This window comes from Oscarella lobularis, chromosome 1 (genome assembly GCF_947507565.1).
Source record: "Oscarella lobularis chromosome 1, ooOscLobu1.1, whole genome shotgun sequence".
NCBI classification, from domain to species: Eukaryota; Metazoa; Porifera; class Homoscleromorpha; order Homosclerophorida; family Oscarellidae; genus Oscarella; species Oscarella lobularis.
In genome coordinates, this window is record NC_089175.1 from 2,760,666 (window position 1) to 2,779,982 (window position 19,317).

The 19,317-nt window shown below is 46.0% G+C and overlaps 8 protein-coding genes across 9 annotated transcripts in view; 5 read left to right on the plus strand and 3 right to left on the minus strand.

Moving 5' to 3' along the window:
- Window positions 1–1,129, minus strand: part of LOC136186181 (histone-lysine N-methyltransferase 2B-like) — a gene marked incomplete in the record, with an annotated part of 7,911 nt that extends 6,782 nt beyond the window's left edge. The window contains 5 exon segments of the mRNA XM_065973443.1: window positions 48–104; window positions 156–266; window positions 323–498; window positions 553–660; window positions 844–1,129. Coding sequence (XP_065829515.1) covers window positions 48–104; window positions 156–266; window positions 323–498; window positions 553–660; window positions 844–1,126 — 735 coding nt within the window.
- A 208-nt stretch (window positions 1,130–1,337) lies between these two features.
- On the plus strand, window positions 1,338–2,373 carry LOC136183347 (uncharacterized). Its single transcript, XM_065969953.1, has 2 exons — window positions 1,338–1,393; window positions 1,448–2,373. The coding sequence occupies exons 1-2, from the start codon at window positions 1,348–1,350 to the stop codon at window positions 2,257–2,259; spliced, it is 858 nt and encodes a 285-aa protein (XP_065826025.1). The 5' UTR covers window positions 1,338–1,347; the 3' UTR covers window positions 2,260–2,373.
- On the minus strand, window positions 2,306–3,483 carry LOC136183357 (uncharacterized). The gene is made up of 4 exons (XM_065969963.1): window positions 3,257–3,483; window positions 3,160–3,186; window positions 2,947–3,096; window positions 2,306–2,887 (listed from the first exon to the last, which is right to left on the minus strand). The coding sequence occupies exons 1-4, from the start codon at window positions 3,443–3,445 to the stop codon at window positions 2,444–2,446; spliced, it is 810 nt and encodes a 269-aa protein (XP_065826035.1). The 5' UTR covers window positions 3,446–3,483; the 3' UTR covers window positions 2,306–2,443.
- Window positions 3,484–5,188: 1,705 nt separating this feature from the next.
- LOC136199897 (inactive tyrosine-protein kinase 7-like) lies at window positions 5,189–8,722 on the plus strand. The gene is made up of 14 exons (XM_065990203.1): window positions 5,189–5,317; window positions 5,623–5,907; window positions 5,959–6,261; window positions 6,317–6,601; window positions 6,658–6,915; window positions 6,977–7,253; window positions 7,310–7,357; window positions 7,408–7,544; window positions 7,597–7,674; window positions 7,725–7,921; window positions 7,974–8,083; window positions 8,137–8,299; window positions 8,350–8,486; window positions 8,541–8,722. Exons 1-14 carry the CDS (start codon window positions 5,227–5,229, stop codon window positions 8,668–8,670), a joined length of 2,499 nt encoding a protein of 832 aa, XP_065846275.1. The 5' UTR covers window positions 5,189–5,226; the 3' UTR covers window positions 8,671–8,722.
- Window positions 8,723–9,273: 551 nt separating this feature from the next.
- Window positions 9,274–11,318, plus strand: LOC136199357 (monocarboxylate transporter 10-like). The gene is made up of 4 exons (XM_065989534.1): window positions 9,274–9,535; window positions 9,909–10,627; window positions 10,684–11,053; window positions 11,107–11,318. Exons 1-4 carry the CDS (start codon window positions 9,274–9,276, stop codon window positions 11,280–11,282), a joined length of 1,527 nt encoding a protein of 508 aa, XP_065845606.1. The 3' UTR covers window positions 11,283–11,318.
- Window positions 11,319–11,391: 73 nt separating this feature from the next.
- LOC136188339 (uncharacterized) lies at window positions 11,392–14,582 on the plus strand. Its single transcript, XM_065976091.1, has 9 exons — window positions 11,392–11,652; window positions 11,887–12,237; window positions 12,290–12,574; window positions 12,630–12,950; window positions 13,014–13,304; window positions 13,356–13,640; window positions 13,690–13,890; window positions 13,949–14,077; window positions 14,133–14,582. Exons 1-9 carry the CDS (start codon window positions 11,559–11,561, stop codon window positions 14,399–14,401), a joined length of 2,226 nt encoding a protein of 741 aa, XP_065832163.1. The 5' UTR covers window positions 11,392–11,558; the 3' UTR covers window positions 14,402–14,582.
- A 542-nt stretch (window positions 14,583–15,124) lies between these two features.
- Window positions 15,125–16,339, minus strand: LOC136187965 (trafficking protein particle complex subunit 4-like). Of its 2 annotated transcripts, XM_065975673.1 has the most exons (5): window positions 16,135–16,337; window positions 15,912–16,086; window positions 15,747–15,850; window positions 15,419–15,545; window positions 15,125–15,356 (listed from the first exon to the last, which is right to left on the minus strand). In XM_065975673.1, the coding sequence occupies exons 1-5, from the start codon at window positions 16,307–16,309 to the stop codon at window positions 15,269–15,271; spliced, it is 669 nt and encodes a 222-aa protein (XP_065831745.1). In that variant the 5' UTR covers window positions 16,310–16,337; the 3' UTR covers window positions 15,125–15,268. The 2 variants fall into 2 exon arrangements, with proteins under 2 accessions (XP_065831745.1, XP_065831737.1); XM_065975665.1 differs by having other exon boundaries at window positions 15,912–16,339.
- On the plus strand, window positions 16,335–19,316 carry LOC136187956 (retinoblastoma-binding protein 5 homolog). The gene is made up of 14 exons (XM_065975658.1): window positions 16,335–16,427; window positions 16,519–16,717; window positions 16,774–16,914; window positions 16,978–17,065; window positions 17,120–17,191; window positions 17,247–17,356; window positions 17,422–17,565; window positions 17,612–17,765; window positions 17,910–17,981; window positions 18,038–18,121; window positions 18,171–18,271; window positions 18,327–18,420; window positions 18,477–18,747; window positions 18,806–19,316. Exons 1-14 carry the CDS (start codon window positions 16,409–16,411, stop codon window positions 19,192–19,194), a joined length of 1,938 nt encoding a protein of 645 aa, XP_065831730.1. The 5' UTR covers window positions 16,335–16,408; the 3' UTR covers window positions 19,195–19,316.
- The last annotated feature ends 1 nt before the right edge of the window (window position 19,317 follows it).

The following is a 19,317-nucleotide window of genomic DNA, read 5'->3' on the forward strand; positions in this document are numbered from 1 at the left end:
ATATGAATATAAATAATTCATTAAAAAAATTGCTATTCACTTTTTACCAGCTGAGCTACTGGCGACGATTGCCGTTGAGAATCTCGTTCGACGCTACCGGCTACCTATAATAGGTACAGTCAACTGATGTATACATTTTCATTTTTTTTCCTTACAGATTGTTCCTCTTCAGAGTTTCTTATATCATCTGTCGCCATCCCTTCCGTATCCTCTTCGTCAACTACCTGTACTTCGGGTGTGCTCTCCTTCTCCATCGGTTCGATTACCTAACCAAAATACTTGGACGTGTGTGTACGTGCAGATTCCCGTTCTCTAGCCTGACTGTTTCCTCCTCCTCCTTCTCCTTCTTCTTCTCCTCCTCGTCCATTTCCTTGACTGAATCGACGACTGCCTTCTCATCATCTTCTATCTCATCGACGATCGTCTTCCCAATCGTCTGACTCTCCGTGGAACTCTCCGTGGAACTTCGGCAACGGGACTCGTCAATACCCTCATCATCTACGTTTACGTTTCAGTCGTTGGGAAAAAAAACCCACGGATCAATTTTTTTACCTGTTTTGACGACATTTACAGTCTCACTATCCCTTTCCTCCTCCTGGCGTTTTTCTTCGTCCGCGCGTTGTCTCACAATAATTTCTTTCGACCCAGACTGACGTTTGCCTACAGGGGAAAAAAAACGGTTGAGATCGACTGTTATACAATATCCGAGGAGAAAATCTATGTGACAGACACGCATACGCTTTCTCGTGTGAATTATTTTTTTTGGGGGACCCCAATCGAAGAGATCGTGCGCTCGAGGATACGTTCTAGCGACAAGAGAGTTCCAAAATCGATGAACCTCACTTTCGTCGCTCTTTCTTCCGTCCGACGATTTGCTTTTGTGTTCGCTTCTTTTTCGAGTGCGTTTCGCTTTGTCGATCGATAGTCTCTGGACGAGATGCCGTCCGAAGCGCGATTTCGTCTCGATGAGGTCCCGTTTCGCCTTGTCTTCGCCGTTCAGGCCGCGGTAGGGACGAAGGCCGAGGTCTTCGCACAGAAAACCGACGAAGATGTCGTCTTCGTCGTCCGAGACGCCAAATGCTTCGTAGAACTCAGCGAAACGCTTCGATTTGCTTTCGTCCGCCATCGATTGATATCGCTGGACAGGCGCGGATACGGGAGACCGGCTGCGTCACTGGCGCGAAAACTAAACTTAATCCTTGAGCTGCCAATAGTCTAGCAAACGAGACTGTGAACTAGACCATAAACTAGACAATATATAATGATGATCGAGTGAATCAACTGCATTTTTAAAGCAAAATTGAACTCACGTGACATCGTATGCCTGATCACGCGAATAGATGCAAAATGATGCCTTTGTTTCTAGTTGCCCTTCTCGTTTCTCAGGCTCTCGGTAAGTAAACTAGCTGAACCCTTGCAGCACACGTCTAAGTTTGGTGATCTAAAGGCCAGACGTTCCTTCCGGCAACGTTCACCCAATCAGGGGTTCTCTTTCGACCTAAAGTCGGAGAAAGACTTCTCTACAACGCGACGCTATGTCCGTCGGCACTCAATGATTACGACAACCTAACGGCTATCGTCTACTTCAATTTGCCGTGGAATCTCAACTGGCGTCCGGCGCAGGGAATCATACACGGTCGCGTATCAAATGCATCTGATTTTAGCACGATCACTTGCACAAACACCAATTCTAGCAACATGGCATCGCCGTTGTGTAGCTACGTTTACAGGAAGGCCATGGGACCGGTTGTTTATATTGAAATCGTCGCAGCAACGGGATTCGATACGTCGTTTACAATCGGTCTAGAGTTCGTTTCAAAGAAAATCACGCATGACACTTCTCTTCAAAAAAGCAGCCCAATATTGCCCGAAGATGCAGGGAGCTTTACTTCGCTTGTACCTTCGATTACTGGACGCACGGGAAGTATCCCACCCTTTGACGAAATCATATACAAATTCTGTCTTAATCACGTCACCGAACGCGGTCAGTACGACACGGTCATCACCGTAAGCGGTATTCATCCAAACAGCGCGTTTGTCACGACTGCCTGCTGGGATATTCGATGCAACGTCGACACCTTTCGAAACTACGAAATTAGTAGCGACACGAGTTATTCAAATCAGAATAAAGTCACTGTCGACACGGCTGCGTTTCAGGAGGACGGGCTCGGGATTGTGATTGTTGGGGGCGTGGGTGGAACCTTTTCCAACGAATTCCAGTTAAACATCCGGCAAGTGGGACAGAACAAAACGAATTAGGTAGTTTCTCAGATTTATGTTTTGCAATGTGCCATGACTATTAGACTTTTTCGATCTCACTTTTGCCATCAAGTCATGATTTTCAGTAAACAGCATCTGCATTCTGTGACCATAGATATAGGAATTAACTACAAAAACACGTGACATCGTGACAGCAAACAAAAGTTTAGCATCAGTTGAAAGTTTATTCGTTCGAATACACAGCCAACTCAAACAGATGGAACTCATATGCTTCGCTCTCGTCATCCCTGCACACTTTGAAGTCAAGACCTTGACTCGGCTTCAATTTCATACTGAACTCATGCGTCAGTAAACTTGTGCTAACGTACGTAATTCCTGACGTAGAATTTGGATTAATTTCAAAGCGAATGTTCCAGTTATGTGTAGATGATTGTGGTGCAGTGATTTGTCTACTACTAATCCATCTGTTGTTACAGTGGCCTACTGAGTCGGTGGCGGCGGAAGTCGGAAAAGCGAAGTTTGGCTGAGCGTAATGAAAACCAACGCAATAACTGCCGTCGCAGATATGAAGATACGGATCGCTGTCGCCCGGATGCGTAAAAAAGAAGCCAATCTGAATGGCGTAGGCTTTATCATCATCTAGAACTCCAGCTTCAATCAATTTGACCTATAAATGATGCCATGCAGTCTATTGCATATGTAAACCTGTATAGCTACTGTACTTACTCTAAACAGCACACCGTAATGCGTTGATCCGGTACCAAATTCGATAGTTTGTGCGGACACCGAAGACGCGGTCTCAGTAAATTTCGCGTGAGTATTGAGCCAAAGAGGCGACATGTAGCGGTAGAGTAATAGCGCGGAACTTGAAACGCTCTATGATATTTTGATAGACGTATACATATACGGTAGGTTCAACGACAAGGATGTTTAGTTTACCTGGACCGATGTGGGAGAGGCGTCCGCCTACATGCATGATGCAATTACATGTATGTTGCATGTCAGTCGGCGATGTCAGTCGGTGAACGTAGCTTACCGTTTCTCCGTCGCTGACTGCCTGTGCCTCTTGTTGTTGAAGTTGAATGTAGTCGTCAATTGGAAGGCACACGGTGGGTCCCGATGACGGCACAACTACAACGGAAGAACGATCGCCGCCTGGGCACTCGTTTGATGCAGACCCCAGCATGAAACTTGAAACAATAACGAAATGCAGAAGAAACGTCATTTTTCAGCCAAAAGAATGCGAGGACAGTGCGCGAGAAGTACACAATGTACGCAATGAATGACGACTCGGAGGAAGTTAGCTAATGTTATACCTCGATGCGGGGGCGCGGTAAAGGGACCGACAGGGCCCTGGTGGGAGTAGGTGTACGCATCGCTCTACGGGACCCAGCACACCGACTTAGCGGTTTTATCGAGTTATTACATGGGGAAAACTCGGGCAACACGGGAGGACCCGACTAGGAGGGTGATAAATCCCGTATTGCCCTCGCCCCCATGTAATAACTAATATTTATAATGTAAGCCCGAGACAAGGAAGAGGCGCGGAAGTGATGAAACAAGGTACAGAACCCGAACCCGCCCGATCCAACCCCCGAACGAACATGGATCCTCCTCAAAGGACTTAAGCGTTACTATAGTATAGAAAATCGGCGCGGCAAGTAGAACAGAACAAAAAAGACCTAAGCAAAGACTAAGCTATACCATTATCTCTGGCTATACGCAGCAACGACAACGTTGCTGCGTCTTTGATAGGAAGCCATACAAAGACAAAAACGTGACGAATTTCCTTTCGTCACCAACGCTACTGCAACACGACGACGGAGGCAAAGGAAACGCGTCGGCACGTTTGATTTCCTGCGGTGGTTTCTGGCGAGGGAAGAGGACCGACCGGTAGGCCTATATGTCACTGTGGCAGTACTGTACGCGCAAAAACACCGTAGCGCGCAATCAAAGATATAGTCTACTAGTACATCTTGATCAAAGATACTACTACACCTTGGTACATTCTCACCGCGCGGAAGGGCTGGTCCGCGCTGATAAGCACAGGTGGTTAATTAAACGGGCTCACGCTCCGCGGGAGTCTGTTGCATGACTCACAGCAGGTTCCCAGTAAAAGCACGGCCCAGGCTGTTACTAAATGGCTCCCTAAGTATAAAAGTGACGAGACGACACAGAGCTGGATACGATCCGGCCATTTACTGTAATTCCAGCAACATGGCATCGCCGTCGTGTAGCTACGTTTACAGGAAGGCCATGGGACCGGTTGTTTATATTGAAATCGCAGCAACGGGATTCGATACGTCGTTTACAATCGGCTTAGAGTTTGTTACAAAGAAAATCACGGATGACACTTCTCTTCAGAAAAGCAGTCCAATATTGCCCGAAGATGCAGGGAGCTTTACTTCGCTTGTCCCTTCGATTACTGGACGCACGGGAAGTATCCCACCCTTTGACGAAATCATATACAAATTCTGTCTTAATCACGTCACCGAACGCGGTCAGTACGACACGGTCATCACCGTAAGCGGTACTCATCCAAACAGTGCGTTTGTCACGACTGCCTGCTGGGATATTCGATGCAACGTCGACACCTTTCGAAACTACGAAATTAGTAGCGACACGAGTTATTCAAATCAGAATAAAGTCGTTGTCGACACGGCTGCGTTTCAGGAAGGCAGACTTGGAATTTTGCTTGTTGGAGGCGTGGGGGGAGCGTTTTCCAATGAATTCCAGCTAAACATCCGGCAAGTGGAACAGAACAAGTAGAACTAGTCTTCACTTTAATTGTCTTTGCTGCGTAGCTCATCTCAGCTTTGATGTTTTCATCTAAACTAATCCCTTTCAAACATGGCGGTTAGTAGATAGCCATACAAAGACAAACGTGACCGGTATAACAATAATTTCATTTCGTCACCAGACTGGCGCTTTTTAGTCTTCAAGTCGCCCTTGCAGCTAACGGCCGCGCTGGGTGACGTGTATGAACTTGTACGCGCGGGTTCCAGCATGACGACTGTGTATTTCTATCATCTTCTACTAGCCCTGAGCAAAGTGGGCCTTCGCTGGCAAGGGTCAGATGCTTCGCTAGCCCAACTCGGTCAGTACCAATGCCGCGGTTGACTTATACACTCGGAGTCGGTACTCTACTATCCGTATCCGACTCCGATCACGCACTCAGTGACTGTCTCGACTCTCGAACTAGCCGATATAACCCTCTCATCCGCTCAGACTGGAGACAGTTCACAAAGAAATCTTAGTTGACTGACATCCGCTACTATTTTTACCACGCGCATTTTACAACATGCATGTACACTGCCAGCTAGCTAGGCTCGCAACCTGATCAACAATCTGTTCATAACTGCGACGTATGCGCGCCATAAAAGGAATAATTTCTTTCTCTAGCGCCGATAATAACCGATCCTCCGAGAAGCCACATAGTATATAACGACACTGTCAATATCACACTTACGTGCGGCGTCGATAACGAACGTAGCCTTACTGAGCGTAGTTGGATAAGAACGACAAACAACAACACGCTCCAGGAAATTCAAAGCAACAGCACTCATCTCAAGTTTGAGACTATAGTGTACGGAATAGATGCGACCGAAGAGGGAATCGGTTACCAGTGCATCGTTGGAAACACTTTCGGAAAGGTTCTGAGCCCGACGGCTACCCTAACATACGCACGTAAGAATTAACGCATAGCTGCCTGATGAACTGCTCAGTGTTATTTGTTAGACTTCAGTGTAAAGGAATGGATTCAGCCTAAGAATTCTATAACAGGATACGACGAAAATCCTATTATCATTACGTGCACCGTTCCTCCTGATGCTAAGCCAAAACCTCGTGTCAAGTGGTATGAAAACAACGTGGAAATTATTCCAAATGAAGAGTCGGATTCGTATAAAATTTTGTCGTCGGGAAATTTATTTATTCCGAGAGTGACTACTCGACTTTCACTGCACCATTATTTCTGCGTCGTAACTAATTATCTCATATCGTTTTCGTTGAAGAGCAACGTTGCAACACTTGACGTCAAACGTAGGATATTTGTTATGTATAAAAGGATTGCTCTGATCCTAAACTTTGTTTTCAGCTCGTTCTAGCGCTCCGCTTCTTATGTTTACTGCTACTCCACAAAACGTCACTGTGACAGAGGGAGACAAATTAGATATAGAATGTGCCGTTGCAAGCAATGCTGCGATTTTGATTTATTCGTGGAGCCGACCTAGAAAAGTGGGACCATCTACTGCTATATGGAGTACTATGGGAGTGCAGCAGGATGATGGCGGCTGCTGCTACACCTGTACAGTCTTTTTTGGTAACAGAACGGAAAAGGTTCGATTAGGGCATTCTTCTAAAGCAAGAGTCACAGTGAACGGTACCTTAAAATCGTCTTTTATAATTGATCAATACAAAATTAACTTGTCATTTAAGTTCTTCCAAGAATAACAGAATTTCCTCATCCCAAGAAGTTTGAGGTTCAAAAGGACAAGAGCATTGCATTGAGATGTGACGCAAGCGGAGACCCTACTCCCAAAATTACCTGGTATCACGATGCTAAAGTTGTGTCGCACAGAAAAGAGCATTTCATTGCTATTGCAAAGCTCAGTAGTAGCGGCGTATACCAATGTTTTGCAACTAACAAAATAGGCGAGGCTTACAACGCTACAAGTATTGTTGTGGTTGATACTGGTAAGGTGCATGCTGCATGTAGTCTTTATTTAATCTAGTCTTCTGATTTGTCACATTTCAGACGTGCCTTCTACTGCTAAAACATTTTTACCGTCTACTCATGCCCAAACTTCTACTCCTCGTTCCCCGTTTTCTACACCGACTTTGGTGAGAACGTTCAATGTTTCCACTAGCGCTTCAACAGAACCACCGACACAAAAAGACTTTCAAGCTAATGCCGTTTATATCAAAGCAATTGCCGGTGGAGCAGCGGGAGTTGCGGCATTTTTGGTGATATTGATTCTTGTTACGGGACTTGCAACAAGACAACGACGCAATAGAAGAATGCACGCAGCGATGTTAGCAAAGATCATACATTTCAAGTCAGTACGCTTAGCAAGTTGCATTTCCTTAGGGTAGCTACGTTTGATTATCAAGATGAATTTGAATTGACTAATATCGAGTACGTAAGTAAGATGCGTAAGGAAATTCTCCGATGTTTGATGCAATTAGACCAAGCTCGAGATTTAAACTTCCTGAACGTCAACTCTCTCCAACCACAAGAACAATACTAGCGGAACAAGCAGACGCTTTAGAAAGATTTCTGATCGACTCTAAAGACTTCACTTTAGGAGAAGTAATCGGAGAAGGCACGTTGACTAAAAATTAGCTTCGTTCTTTCTATATTACACATGTACACAGGAGCTTTTGGCAAAGTGTGTAAGGCAACCGTTAATGACGGAGACGAAATTTACGACGCCGCAGCAAAAACACTTAAACGTATTTGATCGCGTTCTGGTCTGAGTAAACTGCCAAACGGGTTCTTTTAGGAAGCCAGTCTTCGGAGAAAGTCATTGCCTTTATTGAGGAGGGATCGATGATGGCCGATTTTAGTCATCCCAACGTTCTCGGTCTATTAGGAATATGCCTTGATATGTCAGAAAATCGCTCGCCTGTTATACTCACGCCCTACATGGAAAACGGCGACCTGAAGAACTACTTGAAAAAATGTCGTCAAGAAGATAAAGTAGGTCGATGATGGTTGAGATCCGGCGGAGTCTGAATCAGTTGTACGTAAGGTCATAGAGGAGCTTCAGCTAATTCTGCTCTGCTATCAAATCGCGCGAGGAATGGAATACATATCGGAGAAACATTATGTTCATCGCGATTTAGCCGCGCGAAACTGCATGTAAGATTGCTTTGAGTTTTGCTGGCCAATGCAACATTGGCACTGCGTGACAGGTTGGACAAAGACTTGCAGGTGAAAGTGGCCGATTTTGGCTTGGCTCGCGACATTTATACATCAGATTATTATAAATTGCATCAAAGAGCCCAAACTCTTCCAGTTAAATGGATGGCTCCAGAGACTTTGACGGATGGCAAGTTTACTACCCAATCCGACGTGGTAACATGTTATCTTTTTCTACAAAAGGGTTTGATATTGTTTGCTTGTAGTGGGCCTTTGGAGTAACGGCCTGGGAAGTGTTTAGTATGGGCATCATACCGTATCCAGGCATACTCAATCAGGAAGTTTTCCAGTATCTGAAAAGAGGCAATTTGTTACAGCGGCCTTCGTTGTGTCCGCTCGAGATGTAAAAGCTCAACGCCAAGCCTTGTTAATCTTTTCGTGACGTGTTCTTTACTAGGTGGAAGGTGATCACACCTTGTTGGAATATTAGTCCGCTAAAACGGCCATTGTTCTCGACAATCGCCGAAAGCTTGGGAGAGTTGGCAGCCGGTAAAGCTGGCTACGTGCCGTTTGGTGTATCAGTGTAGAAACTTCAAGTTTTTTGTTCCTCTCGGTTTATTATATTAGTGGTGTGTATGTGACGCAAAACTCCACCTGCAATGCTGCATCCTCAGTAGGGCTATTAGTAACCTTTTGAATAAAACAGAGGACAAGCATCCTCGTACTGTACCCAGACCTTCTCGGTGCTCTGTATACGGTCCCCCAGCGAAAGACTGTAGAGAATAAGCTGGTACAGGTTGGTGCACCGCTAGACAGATGTAGGTATTCGTGAATGCCCTGAATGAACTCTAAAGCCAAGGAAAGGACTAGCATATGTGGCACTTCAGTGCCAGATCATAGAAAGCCGAAGCTTCAAAACCCCGATCGCCGCTACTCTAAACCACCTAATTCTTGCTGTCTACGGAATCGAGAGCGGCTCTTGATACGAATGGCCCAATTCTATCAAAAATACCTCCAAACTGCAGAGGTTTGCTAGAGGTTTCCATGCAGGATGTTATACATGCTCAGTCAACTAAACGCATCAAATTGTTCATCAAATTAACCCCTGACGTGCTATAACAGGCGACCTGACCTCGATACTACTAAGAGAGAAAACGCTTTCTTCGAAGTTCAGTCATACTCGAAGTCCCATGAGGTGCGCGGTTTCCGAGTGGTGCGGCAGCGTTCGCGGACGAGTCCAAGCAGCAGCAGTTGTCTTCACTGCATTCTACGCTAACGTCGTTGTGCTCGGAAAGCTCTACTCAATTTCGCTACTAGTCGATGTCCTGCTCAGTCCTCCCTGCCGCGAGAGCAACCACACCAACGCTACTGCACACGACGACGGCGGCAAAGGAAACGCGTCGGCACGTTTGATTTCCTGCGGTGGTTTTGGCGAGGGAAGAGGATCGACCGGTAGGCCTATATGTCACTGTGGCAGTACAATAACACCGTAGCGCGCAATACTAGTACATCTTGATCAAAGATACTACTACACCTTGGTACATATCATTAATTCTCACCGCGGAAGGGCTGGTCCGCGCTGATTAACGCCGGCAAAAGCACGGCCCAGGCTGTTACTAAATGGCTCGCTAAGTATAATAGTGGTGAGACGACGCAGAGATGGATACGATCCGGCCATTTACTGTAATTACAGAAGTTGTCGCAACAGTGACGCTGCATACCAGTGGTGGCGCTCGTTGTCTTCTACCCTCCAATAATAGAATACCTTTATGCAGAGCCTGAGGTCAACGAATTCACAGGCTAATGCAGTTTTCTTCTTTTGCAGCTTGGACCGGTTCGGCTATTATCTCCGTCTACTTCCTTTCCTGTGCCATCGCCGGAGGACTAGCCGACAAGATCGGTTTTCGATCAATGGCCATCATCGGTGCTCTCATCACAACGACTGCTACCCTGGCATCGTCCTTCGTCCAATCACTTCCGATTTTCATATTTTTATTCAGCGTCGTAGGCGGCTCTGGTGTCGGTCTCGTCGACGTTTCGGGCATCGGCTCTGTGCTCGTTCATCATCCGAAGCACTTCGCCGTCATGATGGGCCTGGTTGCTTCGGGCTCCGGAATCGGAGTCATAACATTCGGACTGACGTACGACACTCTACTCCACGCCGTCGGATGGCGCTGGACCGTGCGACTTTTTAGTCTACTCGTCTTTATCCTGGCGCTACTCGCGCTGACATATCCCAATCGGGAGGCGGACGAGAAGGAACGCGAGTCGCCGATGCCGTCGTCGTCATCATCGTCGTCAAGCGAAAACGACGATGCCATCAGTTATATCGCGGCTATAAAATCGGGAACGACGCTGCCAGGCAGCTTCGCTGGACAACCGGACGTGTACTATCTAAACTTGAGCAAATTCGATAACAATGGGGCTAAAACGGAGCGGAAAGGATTTGTCGACTGGAAACTAATTCGAAACCCGTACGTTCTAGCTGTCGGTTTCGGACGCAGTCTGGCATATTTTGGCTATAGCATAGCTGTAGTGCACATGGTAAGAAAGAAGTGGCGATCTGCATCGAAAAAAATATATTGATTTTCTTCCTATAGGTATCTTTGGCTAGAGATTTGAAGGTGACGGACTTCGAGTCGTCTCTCGTCGTAGTCACGTACGGTGTCGGCGAACTAGGCGGCCGCTTCGGAGTCGGCTGGCTGGCCGCTTGGAAGGAGACGAATCGATACTACATTCAGCAAGTGGCAGTTTTCTTCATAGGAGTATCGACGATTCTTGCTTCGACTATTTCGAGCCTCGGCCCACTACTCGCCTATACGTGCACTATTGGAATCCTCACCGGTTCTACTGTTACGCTCAGTGCTGTCGTCTTGAAAGATTTACTGAAAAAGGAGGAGGTTCCTCGAGCCTTTGGCTATACGACTTCTTTCAGAGCTCCTTTTACTCTTATAGCACCGCCCATAGCAGGTGACGAGAGATCTCGTCTTTAGTTATTGATTTATTTATGCTGTTCTCCTCAGGGTGGATTTTTGATCGATTTCAAAGCTACGAATCTGCGTTTTACCTCGGCGGCTCGGTAGCCATTCTGGGATCGCTTCTGTATTTGATCATTCCCTATTGTCAGCGAAGAGAGCGCCGACGGTTTTCGTGTGACCTGCAGGAGAAAAGTAACAGGGACGATATTACTGGTGCATAATTTGTTCTCCGTTCAATAAACTCGCGCTCAAAAAGGCGATGTTGCTCCTCCGACGCATAGGGGGGCCCACCGTGGCTCTCTGTGGCTCACAGTGACTCCCCGACGCAAGAATCGCTTAGTGATCTTCCTCGTAGCCTCTGTATAATCTAGAGCGCGAGGATTCTCCGCATTCCAGATCGCTTTTGTCCTAGTCTTCCTAATCCGGGACGTGGCGAGGAAGGAAGTCGAAGACAGCTGCCTCGAGGAAGAGGAAGCTGCTTGAGAAGTGCTTGAGAGATGCGTCAATTCCTCCTACTGTCGTGGGTTGTTGCTGTTTGCTCTCTCTTGAGCAAACGCGCGATGGCGCAACCTAGAAATGCGTCCTCTAACGGTATGGAAAGATCGCGTCATTTCGTACACTCCTAACAGCGCGTGGCCGGTTACCCAACGGGCCAACCTCCAAGGCCATCTGAGAACTTTTACTCGTGGGGGACTCTGGGGACTATAGATACAACGTGTTCTCGCGGGAAATACCCAATAAAAGAAAGGCATTGACATGCAAATATTATTTGCATGTCAATGCATTTCTTACGCAAGAGTCCGATAACCATTCGATCCTTTGCAGACCTGTCTGTCAGCGTGTCTGTGATGGGAGAGTCGACGAGTGCCGCGTCTGCTCGACTTCCCGTCGGCGGAAGAGGCACATTAGTCTGCAGGGCTTTCGTGAAAGGATCAAATGCATTGCCGAGACACAGAGATTTGATTGAATTTGCATGGAAGAAAAAGGACTCAAAAGATCTTCTGACGGACGACAAACGCTTCCAAGTTTTTCAGGATCGAAGGAAGTCGATTCTTCTCATTCGCGACTTCCAGTCTGACGACAGTGATACTTACCGGTGTATTGCATTTATGTATGGTTCCAACAAGGGACGGAAAATTGCCAGGGCTTTCGGTACCGTGCAACTAATTGCTATTAGTAAGATCATCATTAAACGCAGAGAAATAGTCACTATAATTGATTTCTTCAGATCCGCCTGTTGTAAAAGCGATGACTAGAAGATACGAAGCGCGTCCAGGAGCCTCTGTTCTGATTGAATTCAGCGTATTATACAACGGCGCTGTGTGGGCTGATATCTATCAAAACGAAACCCTACTACGAAGAGAGCATCTTCGAATAAATGGTCAAGCTAACATTTCCTACGAGATATCTCCCATGATGAATCGGGACAAAGGAAAGTATAGTCTTCGCGTTGTCAGCCACGAGTTCTCTGTCCTCAGACCAGGAAAGAAAGAAGTCAAAGTTGTGATTATTAGTAAGGAGATAGGCACTTCTCCAGCTCTCTGTACCACGTCTAATTGAATTTGTAGAACCTCCGAAGAAAGCCAGGAAACTGGCTTGTCGCGTTTCTGAGAACAGAATACGTGTTACCTGGAAGCATGCCAAATCGACTCCGCTTCGCTTTGTGAGCCACGTTCGTAAGGAATACTCTCTGGTTGTTCGGGGAATCTTTGACGGATTAAACGTGACAAATGCAACTCTCGGTCCTAGAAAGAAAAGTGTCGATTTTGCTGTTTCATCTCAATTCCCTTGCGCGCGCTTTAGTGCCACTCTGATTTCAATTGGATCCGACGGCGAGTACGGAGAGCAGGTTCGGGCCGAATGCTTAGAAGACCCGTTTGCTAAAACAAGTAAGTCTTGACATGTTTTCGGTAATTAATTAATTAATTAATTAATTTTGCAACTTTTCTAAGTGCCAAAAAAGTTTAAATCCGATCTGGCTTTTCGACACAAAAAGATGATCTATTTGGTGTTGAACGGAAATCCGCTTCCTGCTTGTCTCGACTTGCTCCTGCCTTCGGTTCGAAGAAAAGTGTGCGAGCTGAAATTCACAAAAAGGAAGGGCGAAACCCCATCTTCAGCTGGAGGACCATATTACCAAATTTCGGCCGAAAATTTTACTGGCAATTTACTTGACCTATTTCATCAATGTCCACGCACGACTGAGAACTGCTCTCACGTTTACCACCAGGATACCTGCAAGGGTTAGTTTTGCATGGAGCTATACTGGTGCATGCAGTGAAATTTCTATTTAGAGACTCCTACAATTGCCGTTACAGAACGTAGCACAACGACCGAAGTGGCTACTTCCAGTTCTACCATCGAGACAACCCCAACAAACTTGCCAACGAGCCGTTCACTTCCAACAAAAATGACACCAACTAGTAGTACAGGTTACACGTATGCGACGGCTTCGTCAACTTCGAACGTACCTTCTACCAATTGGCCTACGAAAACAGCCACTTCAGCCTCAAGCACTGGCACTGGCATGGCACTGACGACAGATCAGAAAATCAGTACTGCCGCGCGGAGTACAACTGGTTTGTAAGATTATATTCCTTTTGAAAAATTGCTCTAGTTCTTTTTTAGGAGACGTAGTAGCTGATGACAGTCGTACAGCTATCATCATATATTCGCTGAGTGGCGTTCTGGTGTTTCTTATTGCTATTGCCATTCTCGTTGCTAGTATAATCTACTATCGAAGAAAGCGGGTGAGTGGCGAGGCAAAGTCGCTCGGATCCACAGACACTGAGCCACCTACACCAAACGACGAACACAGTAAACTCAGAGGTATCGTAACCAAAACCCAAATCGCATTTGACTTCTGTTAAAATTTTATTCTATGCAGCTGCTGCGTTCTTGCTAAGAAGCGAGATTCAGGATAGGTCTCACCTCAACTTGAGCGCGGACAGTTACTCCATCGCAACTCTCGAACCCGACGGCTTTGAAACTACTAGATTGTTGCAGTCTGTTAAAGGTAGATTTTTTTTATTCTCCTGTGGGCATTTTAGACACGGACATGTGGTTATCAGATTGGGTATCTAGTCAAGCTCGCTGCGGCAGCTTGACAGAAACTGGCTCACTCAGTTTGGAGTCCCTCGCAAACATTCAGTCGCGGTTGGATTCGGTGTCTCTGTCGTCAAGCAGCCTCCATGTGAATAGCGACCACGGAAACAAACACCTCATGACGACGAATGACACTCAGATTACAGAAGTCACTGATCTGATACTCGAAGTTCTGCGCGAAATAAAGTGTCTCAAAAGTCGCCGACTTGGAAATCGTTTAGAAACAGTTATGTAACTGCTGCAGTTTAGTCACAGTGATTTTGTCTTGCGCATGTTGATTAGTTGTTGTGCTACGGATTTTTAGTTTTTGTTGGTGCCTCCGGGACTGCTGGAGTGCCTCTGACGTCATTTTACATTCTTTAGCAACTCGCTTCTGTTACATCTTTCGGTGATCAGGTATTTGCTGTAGCATAAAGAGTCCGACAAAAAACGCTCGTTCACAACTTAGTATGAGGTATGTCACTGTAACTCAGAAAAAGCTGTTCATTTCAATCATCATAGGCTCGGTATTGTTGTATTGCTACTTTCAGGCTTAGCACAAGCCAAATTCCTGGATTCGGTGATTGCATGGGCCGCGAGGCTTACTAAACTAACAATTTGCGGCGCCCTCCAAAAGAAGGCTTAATTTTGAGATTCACGCGAGACAATTAGAAGCGTTCGTTCAATCCCAAATTTTCTATAGGAAGATCCGGACTTGTCGCCTCTAAAACCGGAACAAAACGTACGTTGTAAGAAGTTTCTTTGCGAACATTCTGGCAATTTTTTCGCGTATAGGGCGAGAGGATAGAAAGAGAGGTCGACCTAATACAAGGTGGGCAATTTCGCTGGCGTTGGAGTTCCTTTCGCGAGAGAGCAGTTTTCCTATAGTCTGGGTCGTTTTACAGTATATATGTTTATAGGACAAAAAAGGCGAGAAAGAAGAGAAAGAAGAGTTTGGTAAGTCAGATTATATTGCAACCGCATTTCAACGTGTTTATTCGCTTTATATATGTCAACCAACATCGGTCATGGAGCCCCTTAGAGTCGAAAAGAAGCTTCCAACAAACAAAGTAAACCAGAAATGATAATATGAACATTCTAAAATTAACGTTTCTTCTTTGAATTATGTAATAGTTTGGGTAGTTGCGTAGGCGCTAACTCTTTCTGTCTGTTCTACGGCTTTCTTTAGATGTTCATCAAAAAGTTCACATCTACACGTGATCAACGTTTACTGAGAGGAAGTACGCGCAGGCGAGAGAGAGAGAGATCCCACCTGATAGGCATGTCTAGAGAGTAGAAGGGATTTTTCAGAGCGTAGTCGCTGTAGATTTCATAGAATTTCCGCAGTAGAGTCTCGCTGCTCGTCTGACGCGGATCGGTCAGAAGCATGAATTTCAAACCTGCATGCACGGGCCGAACCAATAATATGACAATCATTCACATGCTATAAGTAAATTCTTTCTGTAACTTTGGATACCCTATTTTCTATCTAATTGCCACGATGTCTCCTACTGGCTGAAGGAATGGTTCGAATTAACATTACAGCGAACAGAATTATTATGAGGAAATGGAGAGCCTGAGGGATTGCGTTTGCGTCCAACCTGTCAGTGTTTGAAAACAGTGAAGTTTGAAATTCTCCGCTTCGAGCACCTCGATTCCAGACGATTTCTCGACGGGCGACAATTTCGCGGCAATCGCGTACAAACTGAGAAATGGATTTTTTTCTTTTTCGAGCGCACGAATGATCGATCTGTCGTTCGTCTTACGAATGAAACATGCTTCCGAGCATGATTCGCTCGTTCGACGTCAATCGAGGCTTCGCGAAGCGCAATCGTATCGGAAAATTGCTCGGTTCGGCGAGAAAATCGAGAATTCGTTGACCGCTGTGCAACGTCTTGCCCTGAACGGCTTCGTCGTTGACGCCGACCACTGATAGGCCAACTAGTGTGCATTTTAGGAGAATCGCAACTCTTCGGCGTTCTGACTGACTTGTTTCCTTGTCGCCGTACTGAACGACGAGTCGTTCGCTCTCCTTGAAGACTAAATCGATTGGATGCCGGGAGTAGGACTTCACCAGCTCCGTCGACGATGCGTTGGCGACGTGATCGTAATGATAGATGAGGCTGCCGGCTCGATTTACGATGTAGATGGAGTAGATCCCCATTTTGGGAAGTCGATCAAAACATTAGAGCGCGCTAGCGCGAGGAAAACGCGCCTAACCACCTACGAAATCGCCCAAACTTCCAACACCTAACACCACGACATGAATCTAGAACTACTCGGTACGAGTGCAGTAGAGTAAAATCGAGATGGGGCCCCATTCGAGGAATTCGTCACAAAAAATCGTAACCCGAAGCGCTCCTCCTCCTCCAGACTCATTCAATCACAGCTACCCGGAAGAGAACGACGGCACGCTCGATTCGGGCAGCTCGGCGCTGACGTGCCAGTTCAATCGAAGGGGCACGCTTTTGGCGGTCGGCTGCAACGACGGACGAATCGTTATATGGGACTTTCTGACTCGCAGCGTCGCTAAAACCTACAGCAATCACGTCTCTTCGATATCTTCTCTAAGGTGGAGAAGAAGAAGAAAAAAAATTCGAATTATTTAATTAAAATTTATTATTGCAGTTGGAGTCGCGATGGACGTCAGATATTGAGTTCTTCGACCGATTTCACCGTTTGCTTGACTGACGTCATGTCGGGAGAAGCTCAGCACTGTTATCGATTTCCTTCTATAATAACGCGAGTTCAATTCCATCCGAGGAATAAGTAAGTAGTCCAGTGGGACATTCTCAGCTTGAGCACTCTCTCTAAGGTATTCTGATTTGCTAGGAACGTGTTTTTGGTGTGTCCCATGAAGCACGCTCCCGTCGTCGTGACGATTCCTGAAGAACATCGAGTACTTCCGACCGATGGAGATGTAATTGGAAAATTGGACGTAGCACTTGCCCTTTTTAAAAAAATTATTCTGTAGTCGGAACTCAATATGACGGCTTCCTACGATCGAAGGGGGCTTAGGATTTACACAGGAAGTGCTAAGGGAAAGGTACTGTGTCTTGTTTTTGGCAAAAATAAAATTATCCTGAAGCTTTTTGGTCTAGATTCTTGTCTTGGATTCAAAGTCTCTCGAGGTGATAGGCAAATTTAGAATCACCACCAGTGCTAACACGGCGACAGCAGTAAAATCGATCGACTTTGCGAGACGAGGAAAGTAAGAAAGACGAAACGTAGTCAATTTGCTACACTTATTTATCTTCTCTTTAATTATTAATTAAGTCACTTTCTGGTGAACTGCGGAGATCGCATTATTCGCGTTTTCGACAGCGAAGACATCATTGGACGCGCTGGGAACGACGCGAATGGAGACAAAGAGAACCAAGAGCCGGAGTGCATACAACGTCTTCAAGACTTAGTCAATAGGTAAAGGGTACGTCGAGTCTTTTCTACTCTATCTTCGTTATTATAGAACGCAATGGAAGAAGTGCTGCTTTTCCGGCGACGGAGAGTACATCGTAGCGGGATCGTCTCGGCAGCATGCACTGAACATATTCGATAAAGCAAGCGGAAATCTTGTGAAAATTCTCCAGGGAATGAAAGGCGAAATGTTGTTAGACGTGGCGGTAAGAGAAAGACATAGTACAGTACGCCTGAATAAATCAAAATTGGCACCCTTCGCGTATTAAATTTGCTGTGATAAAGGGTTAGGCGTACTTTCCACGGGGCCCTCAGACTTTTAGTGGCACTGACGCTGCTGATGTGTTTAGTGGCATCCTGTACGTCCTATAGTTGCTTCTGTTTCAAGTGGTGTCGTATCGATATGGTCTCACAATCAAGTGGTACGTTAGAGAGATTCTATTCGGCAGTAGCGCGTGAAATAGGGGTTGTATTTTAGGAAAATTGGAGTGCGTTTGCTCCCGACTTCACCGAGCTTGAAGAAAATCAAGAGTACGATGAACGAGAGTCTGAATTTGACATAGTGAATACTTTACATCGAAAGTACCCGTAGTCTGATTATGTTACAATAGGAAGATGAGGATCGTTCTGTCGCTGGAACGTTGGAAAACGAAGCGGAAGACGTCATAATCGACGTGGTCACAGTCGAATCCATTCCAGCTCTTGTGAGCAGGTACCTGATAACATTTTAATTGAACTTGGTACGTGACCCATTTTTTCCCCCGTAGCGATGAAGACGAATCGGTTGAAAATGGATTATTTTATCTTCCCGTTGCGCCGGACGTAGATGAGCCGGAAGACACGGGCTGGGGTCAACTGGAGGTACTGTACGCGAAATTTAGGAGCATCAGTCCCTTCGTAATCTTTTCATTCTGTAGATGGATAAGGAAACTCGTTGTCTCCCTCTTCCACCAGCGCCGACAGCACCTCTACCTCCACCTCCTTCTCCTCCTCCAACGGATCCGGATCAATTGGCGTCAACTGCTGCCTCGGCTACAGAAACGACGGGCGTGCCGTCTCAGCTTGAAGACGCTTCCGCCGTCGATGCCGATACAGATGAACCTCTTTCGAAACGAATGAAGACCATCGATATTGGATTTGGTGATATGAATCCTGATCAAATAGCCACCGTTCTGGAATTGGAACGAGGCACGTGTGTTGTCCAAAAATGTTTGAGTATCAGAGTGTGTTAACCGTTTCTTTGCAGCTAAGACTTCTTCGTCAAAGTTTCGTCCAAAGTCGATAAAAGTAAAATCTAAGAAGGGAATGAAGAGCGGAGGCAAGAAAAGCGGAAAGCCAAAGAGAGGCGCAGATTCGGGTGGTGGCAGCCAGTTACTAAAGAGGGAGGATAGTGAAGACATTCAACTAAGCATAAGCGGCCTTCCTTCTGGCGTAGCAACGGAGGAGAAAAACGAGATTGAGAACGAGAACGAAAACGAAAACGAAAACGGCGTTGCTGTTGAGGAAGAGGACGACAGTAAAAATACATCTATTGATATTGACGTGAGCACAGTTGAGACGGGAGAGTCTGCGTCAGTTGTGGCTGATAGCCAGGTAGAGAAAATGGACATGGCAGAAAAGGAGCAAAAATTGTAGAGAACAATATGCATTGGTTGCGTAATTCAGTTGGACTTTAATGTAGCAGGGCTAGTAGGTTGCTCATCTGGGCTGTTATCGAATGTACATGTATGAAAGAGGAGTCGCCTTCAAACTTTTAAT

What these genes read in the sequence shown, in the direction of transcription:
- LOC136199897 (XM_065990203.1), top strand. Translation starts at nt 5,227, where the DNA reads ATGACGACTGTGTATTTCTATCATCTTCTACTAGCCCTGAGCAAAGTG. An exon ending in AGCAAGAGTCACAGTGAACG is followed by an intron (nt 6,602 to 6,657) that starts GTACCTTAAAAT and finishes TTGTCATTTAAG; the next exon opens with TTCTTCCAAGAATAACAGAA. An exon ending in TATTGTTGTGGTTGATACTG is followed by an intron (nt 6,916 to 6,976) that starts GTAAGGTGCATG and finishes GTCACATTTCAG; the next exon opens with ACGTGCCTTCTACTGCTAAA.
- LOC136187965 (XM_065975665.1), bottom strand. Translation starts at nt 16,309, where the DNA reads ATGGGGATCTACTCCATCTACATCGTAAATCGAGCCGGCAGCCTCATC. An exon ending in CTCGGAAGCATGTTTCATTC is followed by an intron (nt 15,851 to 15,911) that starts GTAAGACGAACG and finishes TCCATTTCTCAG; the next exon opens with TTTGTACGCGATTGCCGCGA. An exon ending in CTGTTTTCAAACACTGACAG is followed by an intron (nt 15,546 to 15,746) that starts GTTGGACGCAAA and finishes CCGTGCATGCAG; the next exon opens with GTTTGAAATTCATGCTTCTG.
- LOC136187956 (XM_065975658.1), top strand. An exon ending in TACTTCCGACCGATGGAGAT is followed by an intron (nt 17,066 to 17,119) that starts GTAATTGGAAAA and finishes ATTATTCTGTAG; the next exon opens with TCGGAACTCAATATGACGGC. An exon ending in CTTCAAGACTTAGTCAATAG is followed by an intron (nt 17,566 to 17,611) that starts GTAAAGGGTACG and finishes TCGTTATTATAG; the next exon opens with AACGCAATGGAAGAAGTGCT.
- LOC136188339 (XM_065976091.1), top strand. Translation starts at nt 11,559, where the DNA reads ATGCGTCAATTCCTCCTACTGTCGTGGGTTGTTGCTGTTTGCTCTCTC. An exon ending in AGTCAAAGTTGTGATTATTA is followed by an intron (nt 12,575 to 12,629) that starts GTAAGGAGATAG and finishes TTGAATTTGTAG; the next exon opens with AACCTCCGAAGAAAGCCAGG. An exon ending in AGACCCGTTTGCTAAAACAA is followed by an intron (nt 12,951 to 13,013) that starts GTAAGTCTTGAC and finishes AACTTTTCTAAG; the next exon opens with TGCCAAAAAAGTTTAAATCC.
- LOC136199357 (XM_065989534.1), top strand. Translation starts at nt 9,274, where the DNA reads ATGAGGTGCGCGGTTTCCGAGTGGTGCGGCAGCGTTCGCGGACGAGTC. An exon ending in CGAGGGAAGAGGATCGACCG is followed by an intron (nt 9,536 to 9,908) that starts GTAGGCCTATAT and finishes CTTCTTTTGCAG; the next exon opens with CTTGGACCGGTTCGGCTATT. An exon ending in TATAGCACCGCCCATAGCAG is followed by an intron (nt 11,054 to 11,106) that starts GTGACGAGAGAT and finishes TGTTCTCCTCAG; the next exon opens with GGTGGATTTTTGATCGATTT.
- LOC136183357 (XM_065969963.1), bottom strand. Translation starts at nt 3,445, where the DNA reads ATGACGTTTCTTCTGCATTTCGTTATTGTTTCAAGTTTCATGCTGGGG. An exon ending in CAGTCAGCGACGGAGAAACG is followed by an intron (nt 3,187 to 3,256) that starts GTAAGCTACGTT and finishes TCATGCATGTAG; the next exon opens with GCGGACGCCTCTCCCACATC. An exon ending in CCTCTCCCACATCGGTCCAG is followed by an intron (nt 3,097 to 3,159) that starts GTAAACTAAACA and finishes AAAATATCATAG; the next exon opens with AGCGTTTCAAGTTCCGCGCT.
- LOC136183347 (XM_065969953.1), top strand. Translation starts at nt 1,348, where the DNA reads ATGATGCCTTTGTTTCTAGTTGCCCTTCTCGTTTCTCAGGCTCTCG. An exon ending in TCTCGTTTCTCAGGCTCTCG is followed by an intron (nt 1,394 to 1,447) that starts GTAAGTAAACTA and finishes GGTGATCTAAAG; the next exon opens with GCCAGACGTTCCTTCCGGCA.